The sequence below is a fragment of the Sceloporus occidentalis genome, unplaced genomic scaffold (assembly GCF_023333645.1).
Source record: "Sceloporus occidentalis isolate IW3139 unplaced genomic scaffold, rSceOcc1.0.p SCAF_2, whole genome shotgun sequence".
Taxonomy (NCBI): domain Eukaryota; kingdom Metazoa; phylum Chordata; class Lepidosauria; order Squamata; family Phrynosomatidae; genus Sceloporus; species Sceloporus occidentalis.
Window position 1 is genome coordinate 248,863,421 of NW_028316982.1, and position 18,604 is coordinate 248,882,024.

General features: G+C 40.6%; 1 protein-coding gene across 1 annotated transcript; it reads right to left on the minus strand.

Moving 5' to 3' along the window:
* Nucleotides 1-1,346: 1,346 nt before the first annotated feature.
* On the minus strand, nucleotides 1,347-18,236 carry LOC149319962 (uncharacterized). Its single transcript, XM_089512673.1, has 5 exons — nucleotides 16,243-18,236; nucleotides 7,397-7,508; nucleotides 5,990-6,075; nucleotides 5,675-5,795; nucleotides 1,347-3,429 (listed from the first exon to the last, which is right to left on the minus strand). The coding sequence occupies exons 1-5, from the start codon at nucleotides 16,588-16,590 to the stop codon at nucleotides 1,898-1,900; spliced, it is 2,199 nt and encodes a 732-aa protein (XP_089368799.1). The 5' UTR covers nucleotides 16,591-18,236; the 3' UTR covers nucleotides 1,347-1,897.
* Nucleotides 18,237-18,604: the final 368 nt, after the last annotated feature.

Here is an 18,604-nt window from a genome sequence, read left to right on the forward strand (position 1 = left end):
TCAGGCTCAGGGCTGGGGTTTCCTTGAGAGTCTAACCATCTGGTATATGGTCTTCCTCTCTTTCTACTGGGAAAGTAGACCACAAGTTGAACATGAGTGAACAGTGCAATGCGGCAGCTAAAAAGGCCAATGCAATTTTAGGCTGCATCAATAAAAGTATAGTGTAGTTGAAGATCAAGAGAAGTAATAGTGCCACTCTATTCTGCTTTGGTCAGGCCCCACCTGGAATATTGTGTCCAGTTCTGGGCACCACAATTTAAAAAGGATGTTGAGAAGCTGGAGCATGTCCAAAGGAGGGCAACTAAAATGGTGAAGGGTCTGGAAACCATGCCCTATGAGGAACGACTCAGGGAGCTGGGGATGTTTAGCCGGGAGAAGAGAAGGTTAAGAGGTGATATGATAGCCCTGTTTAAATATTTGAAAGAATGTCATATTGAGGAGGGAACAAGCTTGTTTTCTGCTGCTCCAGAGAACAGGACCCGGAACAATGGATACAAGCTACAGGAAAAGAGATTCCACCTCAACATTAGGAAGAACTTCCTGACAGTAAGGGCTGTTCGACAGTGGAACACACTCCCTCGGAGTGTAGTGGAGTCTCTTTCCTTGGAGGTCTTTGAGCAGAGGCTAGATGGCCATCTGTCGGGGATGCTTTGATTTGGATTTCCTGCATGGCAGGGGGTTGGACTGGATGACCCGTGCGGTCCCTTCCAACTATGATTCTATGATTCTACTACCCTCCACCTTTCCTAGCATTATTGGTTTTTAAAAGTGAATCTTGTCTTCTCATGTGTCTGAAGGATGACAACCTCAATTTAATCGTCTTTGCTTTCAGGGAGAGTTCAGGCTTGATCTGTTCTAAGACATTTGTTTGTCTTTTTGGCCATTCATGGTACCCTTAGCACTCTTTTCCAGCACCACATCTCAAATGAATTTATTTTCTATGGATTTTCTCCATTGTCCAACTCTTGCATTCATACAAGGTGATGGGGAATATCATAGACATCCCTAACCTTGGTGTTCAGTTTCATATCTTTGCACTTCAAGAGGCAGGACTAAGGCTCTCTGTGTCTAGAAGTCGGGCTGGACATTAAAACTGTATTGTGCTTTTATACTGTAAACAGCTTTCAGTCCCAATTTTGCGAGAAAGGGGGATATAAGGTAAAATAGATTCAGCTCAGAGGTGAGAGGGATATGCTTAGGCTTCATTAAAAGAGGTTTAGTACCAATGATAGCAGTAACATGGAAATAATGGGGATAGGTTCTTTCACCACCAAAAAAGAGAGGAGGAGTTCAACATGGTACATCAAACATTTTATTTAAACTAACAATATGCACGCATGAAATAAAAACAAAACATTTTCAACCTTCTGGACAGCATGAACATTTTAAACAGTCAAATATTTTTCATTACTTCTGCCCTGTAAATTGGTAGATCGTTTTGTATGAAACCTTCTTCATACTCAAAGCATTTAATCGGCTTTTCTCTTGTGCAATTTCTTTTATAACAAGTGTGGAATGCCTTCTGAATATACACTTGCCCACATTTCAGGCAATGTAATGGTTTCTCTCCTGTGTGAGTTTTTTTGATGATGGAATTTTGTCTTCTGAGTGAAACTTTTTCCACATAAAGGTAAAGGTATTCTCCATTGATAAAGTTGTCAAGTCATGTTTGACTATAAGTAGCGGTCCTCATGTCCGTTACTAAGTCAAAGAGCCAGCATTGTCAGAAGCTACTCTGTGATCATGTGGCAAGCATGTTGCAGGCAAGGCTGTTTACCGGCATTTAAAAGGTTTCTCTCCTGTGAGAGTTTTTTTTATGATAGGTGAGCTGTGCCTTCCTAATATAACTTTTTCCACACTCCAAGCATTTAAAGAATTTCTCTCCTGTGTGAGTTGCTTAGTGATAAGAGAGGTGTGTCTTCTGAGTGAAACCTTTTCCACACTCCAGGCATTTAAAGGGTTTCTCTCCTGTGTGAGTTGCTTGGTGATAAGAGAGGTGTGTCTTCTGAGCAAAACCGTTTCCACACTCCAGGCATTTAAAGGGTTTCTCTCCTGTGTGAATTACTTGGTGACAAGAGAGGTGTTCCTTCCGAGCAAAACCTTTTCCACACTCCAGGCATTTAAAGGGTTTCTCTCCTGTGTGAATTACTTGGTGACAAGAGAGGCGTTCCTTCCGAGCAAAACCTTTTCCACACTCCAGGCATTTAAAGGGTTTCTCTCCTGTGTGAGTTACTTGGTGATAAGAGAGGTGTGTCTTCTGAGCAAAACCTTTTCCACACTTCAGGCATTTAAAGGGTTTCTCTCCTGTGTGAATTACTTGGTGACAAGAGAGGTGTTCCTTCCGAGCAAAACCTTTTCCACACTCCAGGCATTTAAAGGGTTTCTCTCCTGTGTGAATTACTTGGTGACAAGAGAGGCGTTCCTTCCGAGCAAAACCTTTTCCACACTCCAGGCATTTAAAGGGTTTCTCTCCTGTGTGAGTTGCTTGGTGATAAGGGAGGTGTGTCTTCTGAGCAAAACCTTTTCCACACTTCAGGCATTTAAAGGGTTTCTCTCCTGTGTGAATTACTTGGTGACAAGAGAGGTGTTCCTTCTGAGCAAAACCTTTTCCACACTCCAGGCATTTAAAGGGTTTCTCTCCTGTGTGAGTTGCTTGGTGACGAGTGAGGTCTCTCTTCTGAATGAAACCTTTTCCACACTCCTGGCATTTAAAGGGTTTCTCTCCTGTGTGAATTACTTGGTGACAAGAGAGGTGTTCCTTCCGAGTGAAACCTTTTCCACACTCCAGGCATTTAAAGGGTTTCTCTCCTGTGTGAGTTGCTTGGTGACGAGTGAGGTCTCTCTTCTGAATGAAACCTTTTCCACACTCCTGGCATTTAAAGGGTTTCTCTCCTGTGTGAATTACTTGGTGAAAAGAGAGTTGTTCCTTCCGAGTGAAACCTTTTCCACACTCCAGGCATTTAAAAGGTTTCTCTCCTTTGTGAATTACTTTGTGACGAGTGAGGCTTGTCTTCCAAGTGAAGCCTTTTCCACATTCCAGGCATTTAAAGGGTTTCTCTCCTGTGTGAGTTACTTGATGATAGTTGAGGGTTGTCTTCTGAGTGAAACATTTTCCACACTCCAAGCATTTGAACGGTCTCATTCTTCTGTTAACATGTTTAACACACTCACCATCTTTGATTGATTTCCCTTTTGTCTGAATTCTTCTGCAAAGAGTAAAAGTTGCTTTACAACTGAACCTTCTGTCATGTGCAAGGCAAAGATATTTACTTCTTTTCTTTTGTTTCTGTATTGTTCCTTGGATTGTGGTTCTCCACTCATTTTCTGTGTCGGTTTTTCTTTCCTTCTCTTTTACCTGTTTGCACAGGTCTCTTTGCATCAATGCTTGCCATGGCTTCTCTTTACACTCTTTCCGATGCCCATCGCTGCCTGGCAGGGAGAGAAAGTACTGTTTAGAATAAAATATATATCGTAAAACCGCATAGCTGGAGATGGGACTCCAGAACCTCTAAATTAGTTCTCCTAAGAGTTAAGTTCTCTTTCATTGAAAGCAGACAACTCTAAGGATTTTGGCATCATAGAATCATAGAATTAAAAAAAAGAGTTGCAGAGTTGGAAGAGAACTAGGAACTAGTAATTTTAGTTCATCTCCCACTTAAACACAATTATCTTGGTTTTCCTGTTCTAATGTCCCTTTCCAAAGATGGATGTGCATCACTGAGACTAGCCAGTATTTCCTCAATGGCTTCTAGGGCTGGGTGAACACAACTAACATTGGAAATTACAGGGCCTTGTATATTTGACAAAACTATCTGAGTTGTTTATTTATTTAGTAAACCATTTTCTGAATTATCCAAATCCGTTCTGGACCACCACCCTCGTGTACGGGGAAAAAAGCATAAGCTCAAGTCCCATTAGAACTAACGAGGCTCGTTTCCGGCACAGTTTCCAGCGTATGCTGGAAGCCGCGTATGACCCGGCTGCACTGTACCTCATTTCTGTCCAAGACAAAGGATTTAATTCTGCTGTCCCTTTTTCATTGTAAGCCTCTGGGCAAGCAACGTCTGGATTGTTTCTGATCTTGAGTAAAATGTGCCAGGAAAGGAGAGGAACTTCTCACAAATGGAACAGATTGTGCTTGGTGGCATTAATGCAGAATCAGTATTGTGCAGCAAGTGGTCTTGCCTCCCTGGAGACTGGGGATCAGTTCCCAGCTTTTACATCCATCAGGTAATGCTGAAATACAGACTGATGTATTCATTTGAAGAAAGAACTTTAGAACATCTATCTGTGGACTTAATTTCTGGCACTTTTACATGGACAGTTGAATCCAAGGATGATGATGATGATGATGATGATGACGACGATGATAGTTATTAATTATTTTTATCCTGCCTCTCCGGATGGATTGAGGCGGCTTATAATATGAATAAAGATTGACTGTTAAAATACAATAATAATAATAATAAATTACAAAATAAACCCATTATCCCTCCCTCCAACACAATAACCTAAAATTCCAAATAAACAATACAATGATAAAAACGATAAAAATATAAAAACCAGAACAATGGGAAGCTAGTATATTCTATATGGGGTTCTTACTAACAGGGGCCAAGTGAGTAAATCAGGGAAGGGATAAAGAATCTGTGGATCAGGAGGTCCAACTCTACCTTCATTATCTTGTTCAGTTTAGTTTGGTCAGTCCCAAAATGTGTTCATCTACTGCAAGCATGAGATCCCTTGCTGTCTAAAGGGGCCAAGGGAGAAGCAGCATGTAGTAGTTTGAATGTTGGACTAAGATCACTGGAGACCAGAGTACAAATGAACTGAGTGGGCTTGGGAAGGTCACACCCTCTCAGCCTCAGAGAAAGGCAATGACAAACTGCCTTTGAACAAATCTTGATGAGAAACCCTATGGTAGGTTCACCTAGAGGTCACTATACGCTAACTAGCCACTGCGTCCACACCAGGGCTTGGCTTTCTCCAGGGACGTAGCTAGGATTTTAGGAAGGGGGGGGGTCCAGACTAGGTGTCACCATTATAATGGGGCTTGGGTGCAGCGGCACAGCAGCACACACCATTTTTTTAATGGAAGGGGGGGGTCTGGACCCCAAGAACCCCCCCCCCCCTTGGCTACATCCCTGCTTTCTCCATCTTTTGGCAAGAAAGTCTGGAAAAGTAATGGCAGGTACTTCCTCCAGATCTGGCCCTCCCCTCCCTGGAAGGCTCTCCCTCTGTATTCATTTTTAGAGGATTCAGTGGGAGGAACAGGACTAAGTGGGAGCAAGGAAGCAAGATGTGACTGATTTCTACTTCTGCTTTCTCACTTGCCCTTAACAATCTAATCTTTCATTTCATTTTTAATGGTGGTTGGATGGGGCCACAGCAGCAATTGGAGGAGGCAAACCTGGCCCTTGCGGTGGGGGATCCAGCTAGTGAAGCCCCTAATACTCCTCCCAGTGGTCCAAGCTCAGGAGCCCAGTTGGGTTTCACTGGGACCTTGATCAGGTTCTGCTACTAAAGGGCTTTCTGGGAAGAAAAGTCAGAGACATAAGCAAAGCTGAAAGAAAACCACTCAGCCTGCTGTAATCTATCAAGATTGAAGAAGAATCCTCAGGGTTACTTTTCAGCACTTCTAAACTGCACAATCCCAAGAAAGAGGGAGCCTTACTCAGAGAGGACAGGGGCCCCAGAATCTCCTCCATCACTTCCCGATGAAGGGCCTTTTGGCCTGAATCCAGCAGGGCCCACTCCTCCTCAGTGAAATCCACAGCCACCTCCTCAAGGGTCACCTGCAGAAAGAGAAAATTAATTCTTTCAGGTTGTTCAAGGGCATTGAAATGCTTACAGGATGCCATCCAAAGGCTCCTTACAGTGGCAACTTGTGATGGAAGCAACAAGATTCTGTGGGGACCAGGGAGTTTTCAAAGGGAGATAGGGACCCAGCCCAGCCCTTTGTTGGCTCACTTGAGATCCTGTTCCTTACCTGATCTAGCTTCCCAGAAGATGTTCCGAGTCCATCAGGGTGAAGAAATGTCCTTGTACACTTAGACCCAGTCCTTATTCCACCTCCTGGGAGGAAGAATAAAAAAGGAAAGAGTATTTCTAACTCTTCTCTCTCCTACATGCGCAAATGCAGCACACACCATTTCCCACACCAGGCTTTATTGCATTGTTTTCTATAGGCAAGACACTGTAACTGGATACTGAAATCTGTGCTTCTCCTATCCTCCTTCACCATCTTTCAATTTTGCTTTTAAAAGCTAGCTACAAAGAGGATGAGGAGGAACAGGAAGGCTGGTGAGTTATCAAAAGTCCTTGTAAAATATACTTCACTGTCAGAGGCTTGGTTAATTTGAGGTATGCCTGTAATTTCAAAGTGCTAGTTACGCTATATAAAATAGTCCAAGTGCTGCAATAGATAGAGTCCGGATATTTTAGACATATTTGAGAAGAGGGAGTGTGATGATCCCAGGGGTCCAAGCAGCCACCCAGCCACCCTGTGCTTGGCTCTTTGACCCCCAGGGGATCCCTTAAACTTTCCCTTCTAGGGTCTCTTAGGTCTCCATTCCCGCTCCCTGTTGAGCTGAAAGAGACCCCTTGAGTCTCCTCTAGTCACGCTGCCACCACCCAGTGAATCTCCAATGACTCCCTTAGCACACACTGGGACTTGCTAGGGATTCTTCTAGTTTCCTTTCCTTGCTAACTTAAGCAATCAGCAACCAAGCTAAGGCACATGTACAGGAGCAAAGACAGCAGAAACTTTTAAAGAAAGATGTTTATTTTAAAGAAACAGACTAGAGTAAGAAGATATCCCTCATGCAAAGCTTCCTTGCCTTGCAGGTACAGAAAGCATAGTTACAAAGTGTTCATTTCAGGTAAGCTATTAGATAAACATAACAAAACCTAAACGCACTAGCTAACATATCTCCTAGCTACTCACACAGTGATGGGATTTGCAGTCCTTGTTGAGTTTCAGGTGCAAGGAGCGGCTCCTCATTGCCAGCTCTACCTACATCCCTGAGTCTGCACGCCGCAGACTCACAGCTGGTTCCCAAACAAAACACACCGATGGGGAACAAAGAAAGCATAGAGTTCTCCCCCCCCCCCCCCCCAAGATGAGGAAGGGAAGAGACAAAGGACCACATGACGCCCAGGGCTTTTTAAAGGCTTCTCATGGAATGTTTTTGAATCTCGCAGTCCTACTCTCTGATTGGCCAGTTGGGTCTTACGTCAGCTATGATGTAGCTGCTCATTAGCATGTGATGTCAGCTCCCATTAGCATGTACCTCCCCCCAGATTAACCCTTTGTGGTTTGGAAGGAATCCTCAAATGACTGGAGGGCCCAGTCATTACAGGGAGTCAAAGTAGAAACTATTCTCTTAGCCCTTACTCATTGAGGAGGACATTTCTTCTCTGTCCTGCATGATCCACTTCAGCCACTGCCTTTGATTGGATTCAAAAGGACACTTCTTCTTCTCAGCCATCTCTTTCACAAACAAGTCCTGCAGCAAAATCAGAAATGTGGAGTGAGGGAGAAGGGAAAAGAATTTGTTAGTGCTGGGGAAAAACTGAGTCCATACGCAGAAGACTGCCAGCCAGGAACACAAAGGCCACTGCAGAGTCTGGAAGGAGCTGGAGACACAAACTCCAGCTCCTGAATAGTTTCACTCATGACTGCTGAGGTTCTTCCGAAGAGGCATTTAATCTTAGGAGCTTTTCGCTTTACACTCTCAAAACGGGGCTAGGGAGCTTTAAATGCTGTGTCTGCCTGCCTGCTGCTGCATTTTGGGATCTGTAGTTCAGTAAGGCTATGACATCCATTCAGCTCAACTCCACATGGTGCGCTGGAACATTCTTCCTCATATACACAAACACAGTCTAGGATTCTGCTAGTGTTTCATCATCTTCCTGTCATGGTGGCGCAGTGGTTAAATGCCTGCACTGCAGCCACTCGCTCACAAACCATAAGGTTGCGAGTTCAATACTAGCAAAAGGGCTCAAGCTCGACTCAGGCTTGCATCCTTCCGAGTAGGTTGCTAAAACGAGTACCCAGATTGTTGAGGGCAATTAGCTTACACTTTGTGAACCTAAACCACACCTGAGACATTTTTACAGTCTGGTGCAAAACCATATTGACAGTATTAGGAAAAGAAAGGAAGAAGAAAAACAAAACCTGGGAAATGGTAGCTGGATTTACATTCTCATTATGATTAATTTTTTCATTTGTATCTCTTCTCTCCCCCCCCCCCCCCCATGACTCGGACTCATGGTGATTTACAGCAAATAGAACAAGTAGAACAACATGACTTCCGGTTAGGCATGGTGCCAGTTGGAGCGAATTCTCAATCGTGCTGAAAGAGGTTCACTCGCTTGGTGTGGAAAGGGGCTGCTTTGAAATCACCAAAGTAGCCCAGACTGCTTCCTTGGGAGAGGAGACTCGGACAGTGTTCCATTAAGGTCCAGATACCGCTTCGGGACATTTCCAGAGTAACATCAAAGAGGGAGTCCGGTAAGAAGCGAGGGGATCATGGAACTATGCGCGTCCACACTCAAGCCGCCATCCGTGGCTCACAGACACTGCCAACTATTTAGGGATCTTCAATCTACATCAATCTTGAAACCTCTTATTTTGTTGCAACTGACCTTTCATTTAGTATCGTTTCTTGGCTATTGAGGACTTTAACTATGTTACTATTTTTGGACTGGGAACTCAAGGAGAGACATTCTTTTCAATAAAGTCAAAAGAATTGAGAATAGAGATTGAAAAGGAAGGAAGAAAGTGGAGGATGGAAAAAAATCTAAAAAAAAAAGGGACTAAGTGAGATCTAAATTAATAGATTAAAAGCTGGACAAGGGTCGGAGTTGGGAAATAGGATCGGAAAAGGAGAGTTTCCAGAGGGACTAAGTTTGGAGGACAGAGATCGGAGATCGGAAAGGAGACCAGAGGGATCAAGTTTGGAAGACGGGGCTGGAGAAGTTGGAGGAGACCTGAGTGCGAGTTTCCAGAGGGACGAAGTTTGGAGGACAGAGTGTGGAGACTGGAAAGGAGACCAGAGGGACCAAGTTTGGAGGACGGGGCCGGCAAAGTTGGAAGAGGCTTGGGAGCGAGTGTGCTGAGTAAGGAGATCGAAATGGAGACTAGAGGGACCAAGTTTGGAGGACGGAGTCAGAGAAGTCAGAGGAGTCCTGGGAGTGAGTGTGCTGAGTGAGGAGATCTGAACAGAGACTAGAGGGACTAAGTTTGGAGGACAGAATCGGAGAAATTGGAAGAGCTTTGGGAGCAAGTGCGTCGCAAGCGGAGACTGGAGAAGTGACTTGAGGGACTAAGTTTGGAGGATAAAACCAGAGAATTGGAGGAGACTAGCGAGCGGTATCTAGAGGACAGTGGCGGAGACTAGAGAGGGGATCTAAGTGAGAGCGCGGAAAGTGGATTTTGGAATCGTGGTCAGAGGGATGAATTTGGGAAATTGTGCTAGAGAAGGTGGAAGACCTTTGGGGGAGAGGACAGTGAAAGAGGAGATCAGAACAAAGCCCAGAAGATCAACTGGTGAATACAAGAGAGAAAATTGTGGTAACCCCCAATTGTGTCTCAAAACATTTTTTCTTTCTCTTTTTGTGTGAGTGATAAGTAAATATCTTTATCAGGAAAATTGTAACTGATATTTTTAGGGAGGAAATATAAAGCAGAAAGGGCCTAACAGAACCATTTAACTGTAATCGCAAGACAGAGGTAAAAAAGTAGACAATAACAAATTAAGCAAATAAGGGACTGATTTTAAAAGGATCTACTTTAAGTTATAGGTGAAGGTAAAAAAGGATGTGCTGCCATCTGGTGGAAGAAGGTATCTAACTGATTAAAAAGGGGATATATCTCAAATCCCAACTGAATATAAATTAGGATATACTGCCCCTTGGTGGAAGGAGGTATATAATACAGATTTGCTTTTTTTTCTTTCCTTTCTTTCTTCCCCTTGTTTATCTATACCTGTAATATCTAAACAATTTGGAATTGTTGTACAGTAAGCTAAAGATGTTAGTCAAATATTGGGGGGGGGGGGTTACTTGACTTGTTTTGATAAGTTACCTGATAATACCTATTATATTGGGGGAGGTCTGTCATTTATAGATCTTGTTCATTGAAATTTTGATTCTGTAACATTATTTGTGCATATATAAGTGTAAAATGTCTGTCCAAACAAGACTAACTGCCAAGTTGCAACAGCAACAGACTCAAATACAAAGAAGACCCTCTGACCCCCCGAAACCACAGGATATTAGCTCTGCGTTACTGGAGGAGATGCGACAGATAAGACAAGACATGAGAAGGGACAAAGAAGAACTGAAACAGGACATGGAGAAAATGAAAGGTGAAATCAAATTGGAGATTAGATCAGATCTTAATGAAATCAAGCAATCAATTAAATCGATAACTACACATGTGAGACAAGTTAAGACAAAAGTGAAAGTATTGGGAAAAAAAGACCAAGAATTGGAAGAAAAATTGAAAGAGGAAACAGAGAAGAGAAAAGAACTACAAGACCAACAAGCAAACTGGGACCAGAAAATGAGAGAAAGATGTTTAAAGATTAGAGGGCTTCCAGAATGTGAAAATGAAAAAAACAACAGAATATATTACAGAAATCTTGGCTGATTTTATAAAGAGACCTAAAGAAATAATGGAGCTGGAGACTGATAAAGCTTTTCACGTAAACTCATGGGTATCTAAACAAAAGAAACTACTGCGAGACATAGTTATTTACTTTGTCAGGACAAATATGGAAGATTTAGTTCTTCAACAACACTTCGAATTGTGTCTAATGGTGAATAATGTCGAAGTCCAACTGTTGAAAGACATTCCCGAACCGGTTTTACAAAGGAGGAAAGATTATGCCTTTCTAACTAAGAAATTACAAGAAATGGATATCAGATACAGGTGGGAATCCCCAGAAGGAGTCTTGTTCAAATACAGACAAAAGAGAGTGAAAATCAATAATCTGAAACAAGTGAGAGAATTTCTGGATGATCTTCTCAAAGACCAAGAACAAAGTCAAGAAGAGGACACAGGATTGTTAATTTCAGAAAAACAACCTCCAGTAGATAAAAACCCTGATCTTGACCAAATGATGATCTATTGAGAAACTCAGGAGAAGAATTACAACTTTCAACATTAATGCAACTACAAGATGACTAATTCTGTGAAATTTATATCTTGGAATATACAGGGGCTCAACAGTCCACAAAAAAGAAAATGTATTTATCATTTTTTAGGCAAAAAGAAATGGGATATCATCTGCTTGCACACATGAAAAAATCGGAAATAAAATACTTGAAAAATTCAAATTTGGGTGAAGAATTTGTATCAGCTGGAGACAAAAGGAAAAGAGGAGTTGTAATCTACTTAAATCAAAAATGAATGCAAAAGAAATCTTCAACGATCTACAAGGACGGGATATAGGGATCAAGTTGGAATGGCAAATGGGGAAAACACTGGTTGTAGGTCTTTATGCCCCAACAAATAATAAGGAGAAAATTTATAAAGAAATAACAAATCTAATAACACAATACGACTATGAGAACACAATAATCATGGGCGATTGGAATGACGTAATTGATCCAAAAATTGACAGAAAATCGGCTAAAGATATAAAAAAAATCAAGGCAAATTTCCCAAATCTTTTTTTGAAATGACAGAAATGATGGCATTAATGGATATTTGGAGAGTTAAAAAAATGGCTCGACAAAGGACTTTACATATTACTCAGAACCTCATAAATCATGGTCTCAGATAGATTTGTTCATGGTTTCATCATCAATGGTACCCAGAGTGGACAAAGTGGACATCCTTCCCAAAATTCTGTCGGATCACAATCCAATTATGATGAATGTGACATTCGGAGCAAAAGAATTTAACTGGAGATTAGATGAAAATTTGTTGAAAAATGAGGAGATTTTTGTGCAAGCCCAGAAACATCTACAACTCTTCTTTGAGGAAAATCTGGATAATGAAGTTGAGACTCATAGTTTGGGACACATCCAAAGCAGTAATGAGAGGATTCTTTATGATGAAAAGTGCTGAACGTAAAAAGAAACAAAGGAGAAAGACAGTAGAAATCCTAAAAGAAATAAGATGGAGAGAGATCCAGTTAAGAAAAGATTTAAATAAAAAAAATCTGAAAGAAGAGATAAAATTACTGCAAAAGTAGCTTATATTGTTTATGATGGAGGAGATGGAAAGAAAAATAAAATACACAAGACAGAAGTAGTTTGAATTAGCAAATAAACCAAACAGATGGTTGGCATGGAAATTAAGAAAGACCAAAGAGAAAAAAACTATATGGAAAATAGAAGAAGATTCAAGAATAACTACAAATCAAACACAAATAAAAAAGGTGTTTCAAAACTATTATACGAATTTGTATAACAAAGATTATGTAGATAAAGAAGAGTTGCAGATGTACTTAAACTCCGGGAAAATTCAAAAGATAGAAGAAGAACAACAAAAGAAACTGAATCAACAAGTGACAGTGGACGAAATCTGCACAGCAATTAATAAACTCAAAACAGGGAAAGCTCCGGGACCTGACAGACTCACATCTATCTGTTACAAAAAATTATGGCATATCATTGCCAAACCACTCCAATGTGTTATGAATAATGTACTAAACTCGAAAACACCTGATTCATGGAATTTGGCTTTTATAACTTTAATACCAAAAGAAGATAAAGAATTGGAAAAACCAAAAAATTATAGACTGGTCACCCTTCTAAATGTGGACTACAAAATCTTCACCTCTATATTAGCAGAAAGATTTTTAAAAAATTTGAATGAATGGATTAATGTGGACCAATGCGGCTTTCTCCCAAATCAACAAATGAAAGAAAATATAAGATATGTATTGGATGTAATTGAATATCCTACGAAAATACCCCATAGACACCCGGCCTTGATATTTCTCAACACAGAGAAAGCATTCGACAATTTGAATTGGGATTTTATATTTGGAATATTGGAAAAAATGAATACAGGTGCAAACTTCATAAACTGGATTCGGGCGATATATAAAGAGCATAAAGCAAAGATACTGATCAACAATGAAACCACAAATGAAATCCAAATTCAAAAAGGGACAAGACAAGGATGTCCACTTTCCCCGCTATTATTTATAACAGCAATGGAATTTCTAAACAATAAAATCAGAGAAGACAAATTAATTACAGGTATCAAAATGAGAGACTGGGAGTATAAAGTAAAATGCTATGTGGATGATATGGTGGTAATGCTATCCGACCCAACAGAATGTATAGAAAAATTAAGTGAGAAGATTAAAGAATATGGAAGATATGCAGGGTTAAAAATCAACCAGGAGAAAACTAAAATGATTACACTTAACTTGGACAAGCAGAAAAAGCAAAAATTGACCCAAATCTCTGGGTATAAGACTGAAGAGAAAGTGAGGTACCTGGGCATTGTAATTACAAATAAGAATTCAGATCTGTATAAAAACAATTATGAAAAAACATGGCAAGAGATTAAAAAGGGATTTGGAAAAGTGGAATAAATTAAATTTATCTTGGCTTGGGAGAATATCAACAATCAAGATGAATGTCACCCCCAAACTGTTATTTTTACTCCAATCATTACCAATAATCATAAACAACAAACCATTTAAGATCTGGGAAAAAGAAATCAATGCCTTTATTTGGAACAAGAAAAAAGCAAGAGTTTGGTTAAAAATTTTACAGGACAAAAAAGAAAATGGACGATTGTCGATACCCAACTTTAAACTTTATTACCATGCGTGCAGTTTAGCAGCAATCAAGGATTGGATACAGCTAAAAGACGATAAATTATTACAGTTAGAGGGATTTGACAACGTATATGGTTGGCATGCTTATGTGATATATGATAAAGTCAAAATAAACAAAGAATTCCAAAATCATTATTTAAGAAAACCCTTGTTACAAATTTGGCAAAAATATAGAAATCTCTTAGTGGGAGATATACCAAAGTGGACATCAACCAACGAGGCCTTTTTTAGGAGAGAAAGAATAAAAGTGAACGGATGGATAACATATGAAGATTTATTAATGAAGAACAAAGGAGTATCAAGAATAAAGTGTATGGAAGAGGTAATGGAACAAGGCTACAATTGCAACTGGTACCTATATCGGCAAATACTCGAAAGATATAAAATAGACACAAAACTCCAACAGATTGAACAAGAGGATACAGAATTCAGCAAATTGATAAGGCAAAATGCAGACCACTTAATCTCTAAACTTTACAGTCTAATACTAAAATTGACGATGGAAGAAGAGACAATAAAACAATATATGATAAAATGGGCGCAGGATGTGAATAAACCAATAATGCTGGATCAGTGGGAAAAGAACTGGAAAACAAGAAAGAAATACACTCTAAGTTATGATATAAAAGAATATTATTACAAAATGCAATTTAGATGGTATCTCTCACCTCAAAAACTGTCAAAAATGTACAAAAATTCAAATAAGGATTGTTGGCACTGTTCATCAAATTACGGCACTTTTTTCCACATGTGGTGGGAATGTGAGAGAGCCAGGAGATTTTGGAAAATGATCAACACAGAAATAGGAAAAATATTAACGATTAAGATAAAAATGGAACTGACTCTATATCTGTTGAATATAATAGAAAACAAGGATATAGAAAGCAAATATAGGAAAATCCTCTTTTACATGATTGTAGCAGCCAGAATGACTTTCACGAGAAAGTGGAAAAGTAAAGAAAGCCCAACTTTGAATTAATGGAAAGAAAAAGTCTATGACATGATGTCTGCAGACAAACTCACATATCTGCTCAGAGATCAGAGTAATAAAAGATTTATAGAGGAATGGAAACCACTAGAGAGGTATCTTCAGAGATAAGGATACAATGTTAATAGTTTGTGTATTATATAAAACTAAAAATGGAAAATAACATAAAGAGGAACAAATAAAATAGTAACATCTATAATAGGACAGTATGTCAAGGAAATGGGAAAAAGGGAAAGCATGTATTATAATGTATGTAATAATAAAATGGTAACATGAATAGTTTAGAAGAACAATTTAGATACAAATATGGTTCAATCTATTGAAAGGAAATAGGCACTTATAATGAATTTTAAAGATTTACAATCTGGAAGGTCTGAACTAAATATAAGCTTAATGCAAAATATTCAAAATAAGAGACAGGAAGTCATTTTATGTTGGTTTTTCCCCCATTTATTTATTTATAGTAGATAAGTTTGTCACAATATGTGTTAGATGTGTGTGATTACTTTTTGTTTGTGTGCTGTGTTTTTAAAATAATAAAAACTTAATAATATAAAAAGGACAAGTAGAACAACAGCAAAAAGACAGAAAAATAAATGCATACACAAATTATAGTTTAAAAACAAGCTTCAGAAGTGAAACTATTAAAACATAAGAGGCTAATAGGAAATATTAAAACAATAGAAACACATATAACTAAAACTAGTTTTAGTATAACCTCCCCAGGAAGGGAGTTCTAGACCCCAAGGGCAGCCACTGAGAAGGCTCCATCCCACGTTCCCACAAGACAGGACCATAAGGATACACTCATGTGGGAGAAGATGCTCCTTCGAAAAGACTGAAAGGAAGCCAGGCGGAGCAATACAGGACATAACTAGCTGGACAAATTGTGCCTGGAACTGAATCAATAACCACCAAAGCTGCTTAAAAGGGGAGTCACGGGTTCCCAGTAACCAGCAGCTTCTTTTTGTTCAGAGACATAGCTGTGTAAGTCTGAAATATCAGTTTGCAAAAGGATCTTCTAGTCCATTTATCTTACAACTTCTTTAAAAGTTAGTCCAAAGGTACTACAAGATTGCTTTGTATACTGTATTTTTTTGTTTAGATTAAGCCTCAGTTGGTTCAAGAATTTTCAAACTCCCTTCCAAAGAAATAGTGATGGCCCAGCAAAATGACCAGATGAAATGTCTTCACCTGCTCCTCCTCCTCCTCCAGACAGAGCTTTACAGGACATAACCAGCACAATGAACTGGGTCTGGAGCTTTATTTGATGAATAACCATCAAACCTGTTTATAATGGGAGTCACAGGTTTCCTGTAACCAAACCCACTTAGGAATCTGGCTACAAACCGTGTCTTCCAGGTACAATAACATCCAAAATCTACAAAAAAATCCTTCGGTAATAATAATAATAATAATATCCCCTCCAAATGACCTCACCTGCTCCTCTCCCTGCTTCTCCTCCTCTGCCTGGCTCAGGAGGAAGCCCTCTGCCAAGGCCACTGCTTGGGAGGTTGTCTCCGCTCCACACTCTCGAACCCAGCACTTTATTTCTGGTGGAAGGACAGCCAGGAACTGCTCCAGGATCACCAGGTCCATCATCTCAGCCTTGGTGTGTCTCTCTGGCTTCAGCCACTGATAGCAGAGATTGTGCAGCTGGCTGCAAACCTTTCGGGGCTCCAAAGCCTCCTCCTGGAAGACAAACTGCCTGAAGTGCTGGCGCTGGACCTCAGAACTGAGTATCTTCTCCCCAAAGCTCCTCTGCATGGCTCTTCCCAAAAGAAGCATGGGAAAAAAGACGTCATGTAAACGCTCTTGAGAGAAGGAGATGTTTTACAACTAAATTCACATCACTCAGATTCTCAACGCAGCATCCTTGAACTTGCTCTCTCCCTATTGCCTTTCCTTTTTCTTGCCCCCTTTTAGCACATCTGTCAGCAGCAATGTGTTGCTTTTGAATCTACATTGCTTACACATTTTGTTATCTGAAGTAAAGGACAAGGTGGCACCCCATGTCAGTACACCTTGCAATGTATTTGGGATCTCCATATTTTCAAATCTGGGGCCAACATGCTCTTAAGGGGTCCCAAGATGACCTTTGGAATCCCAGGTATTTCCCATGAGAAAGGAGCGGAGACTGAGGACATGGTTGTGACCCAGGTAATGCTGCAATCCAAGCTCAATAGGGGCTCTAACTCCTTCCTCAGCCCAGGCCCTTTGCCCTTTCCTCTTGCACCACAAGACAAAGGAGAAGCCAACTCGGTCCACCTGCCCTCTGCCCTCTTCCAGCCAACAGCCCTCTCCATCCAGCCTGGGGCTGTCCTCATCCAACCACTGCTTTTGCCCAGAATCCCAATGTCCACTCCTGGGTCTTTGTTACCTTGCAAGATAGCACACCCCTTGAGGGTAGGATCTCAGATATAAATCTTGGTCCCAAAACCTGGCTCCCTCTCACTGTCTCACCCTCAGACCCCAGTCTGAATCACTTCCAATTTCCATGGTCTCCTCTTGGGACAAGGAATTATCACCCCTCTGCACCTCTCCAACTCTGCTCTCCAGTCTCCATTTTGCCATTTTGTTTAGCTCTGAATGCTATTTAAGTTTAAATTATTATCGTGTTTGATTACACTCTTGCATAGTTCTTAATAAAATCTTCTTTTTTCACCCAGACATGGAGTCCTCCTCAGTTAGTTCTGATATACACAGATGTCAATGATCCTAAAGGTACCCAGCCTCTTCCAAGCTTAGGAGAATTCCCTCAACATTTTAAGTGATGCTGATAGTTGGTAGGGACCTTTGTCTGTACCCCCCTTTCTTTGGGTAACACCTCTCATCCTTGGATAAACTGCAGTTGACATGACTGCATCCTCCATCAAAGAGAAAGTGCCTCTGCTGTCTGCCAACATCTGGTGCCTCAGCCAAGTGTTTCATTCAGCCTAAGGGTGGGTTACAAACAGTTAGTACTTTGCACTGACCCTCAGCTTGTACTGAGAGGCAAGAGGGTGCAGTAGACAGAGCACTGCAATGGAGGAATCCAGGTATAAACATTCCCAGAGCACCAATTATAATAAATAGCATAAATAAACAAGGATTTCTAAGTAGGTTTTGAAAGACCCCTGAATCCTCAAAGTGCTGCCTCCAGTTAGTTAACAATACTGAGAGCTAGATGGACCAATGGTCTGACTCAGTATAAAGCACATTGTGCTGTAAACATACAATGATATTCTCTATTGGTGATGGTTGTGTTTTGGCGAGTTTGCTGTTGTTTTGGTATGCCTTCAAACCACTTCCGATTTAGGGAGACCTTAAGGCAGACCTATAATCGGGTTTCCTTAGGATTTGGCAAGTTTTGTTCTGAGGGGGTTCGCCCTTGCCTTCCTCTGAGGCTGAGAGAGTGTGACTTGACTAAGGTCACCTAGTGGGCTTCCATGGCTGAAGGGAATGGGAATTTGAACCCTGGTCTTCCAGAGCGCTAGTCCAACACTCAAACCACTATGATGCATTGCCCCCCCCCCCTTTCTTAAGCATAGCCCAGAATATTTGGGAAGCTGGGAGTAGTTTACAATACTTTAAATGAAAATAGCAAAGGTGGAATATATAATAGATCTTAAGATTTTTTCAAAACATATCTACTTATTTCCAGAAGCAAAAATCCTGCTTAAATAGAAATAGCCAGAGATGTACATTGGCTGCTGCTCGATTGTGGAGTGACTTACTAGAGAAGATATCCACCTACACTCTCTGAGTTTCAAGCAACACTAAAGTCCACTTTCTTCTGATAAATCTATCCAGATGATTTTTA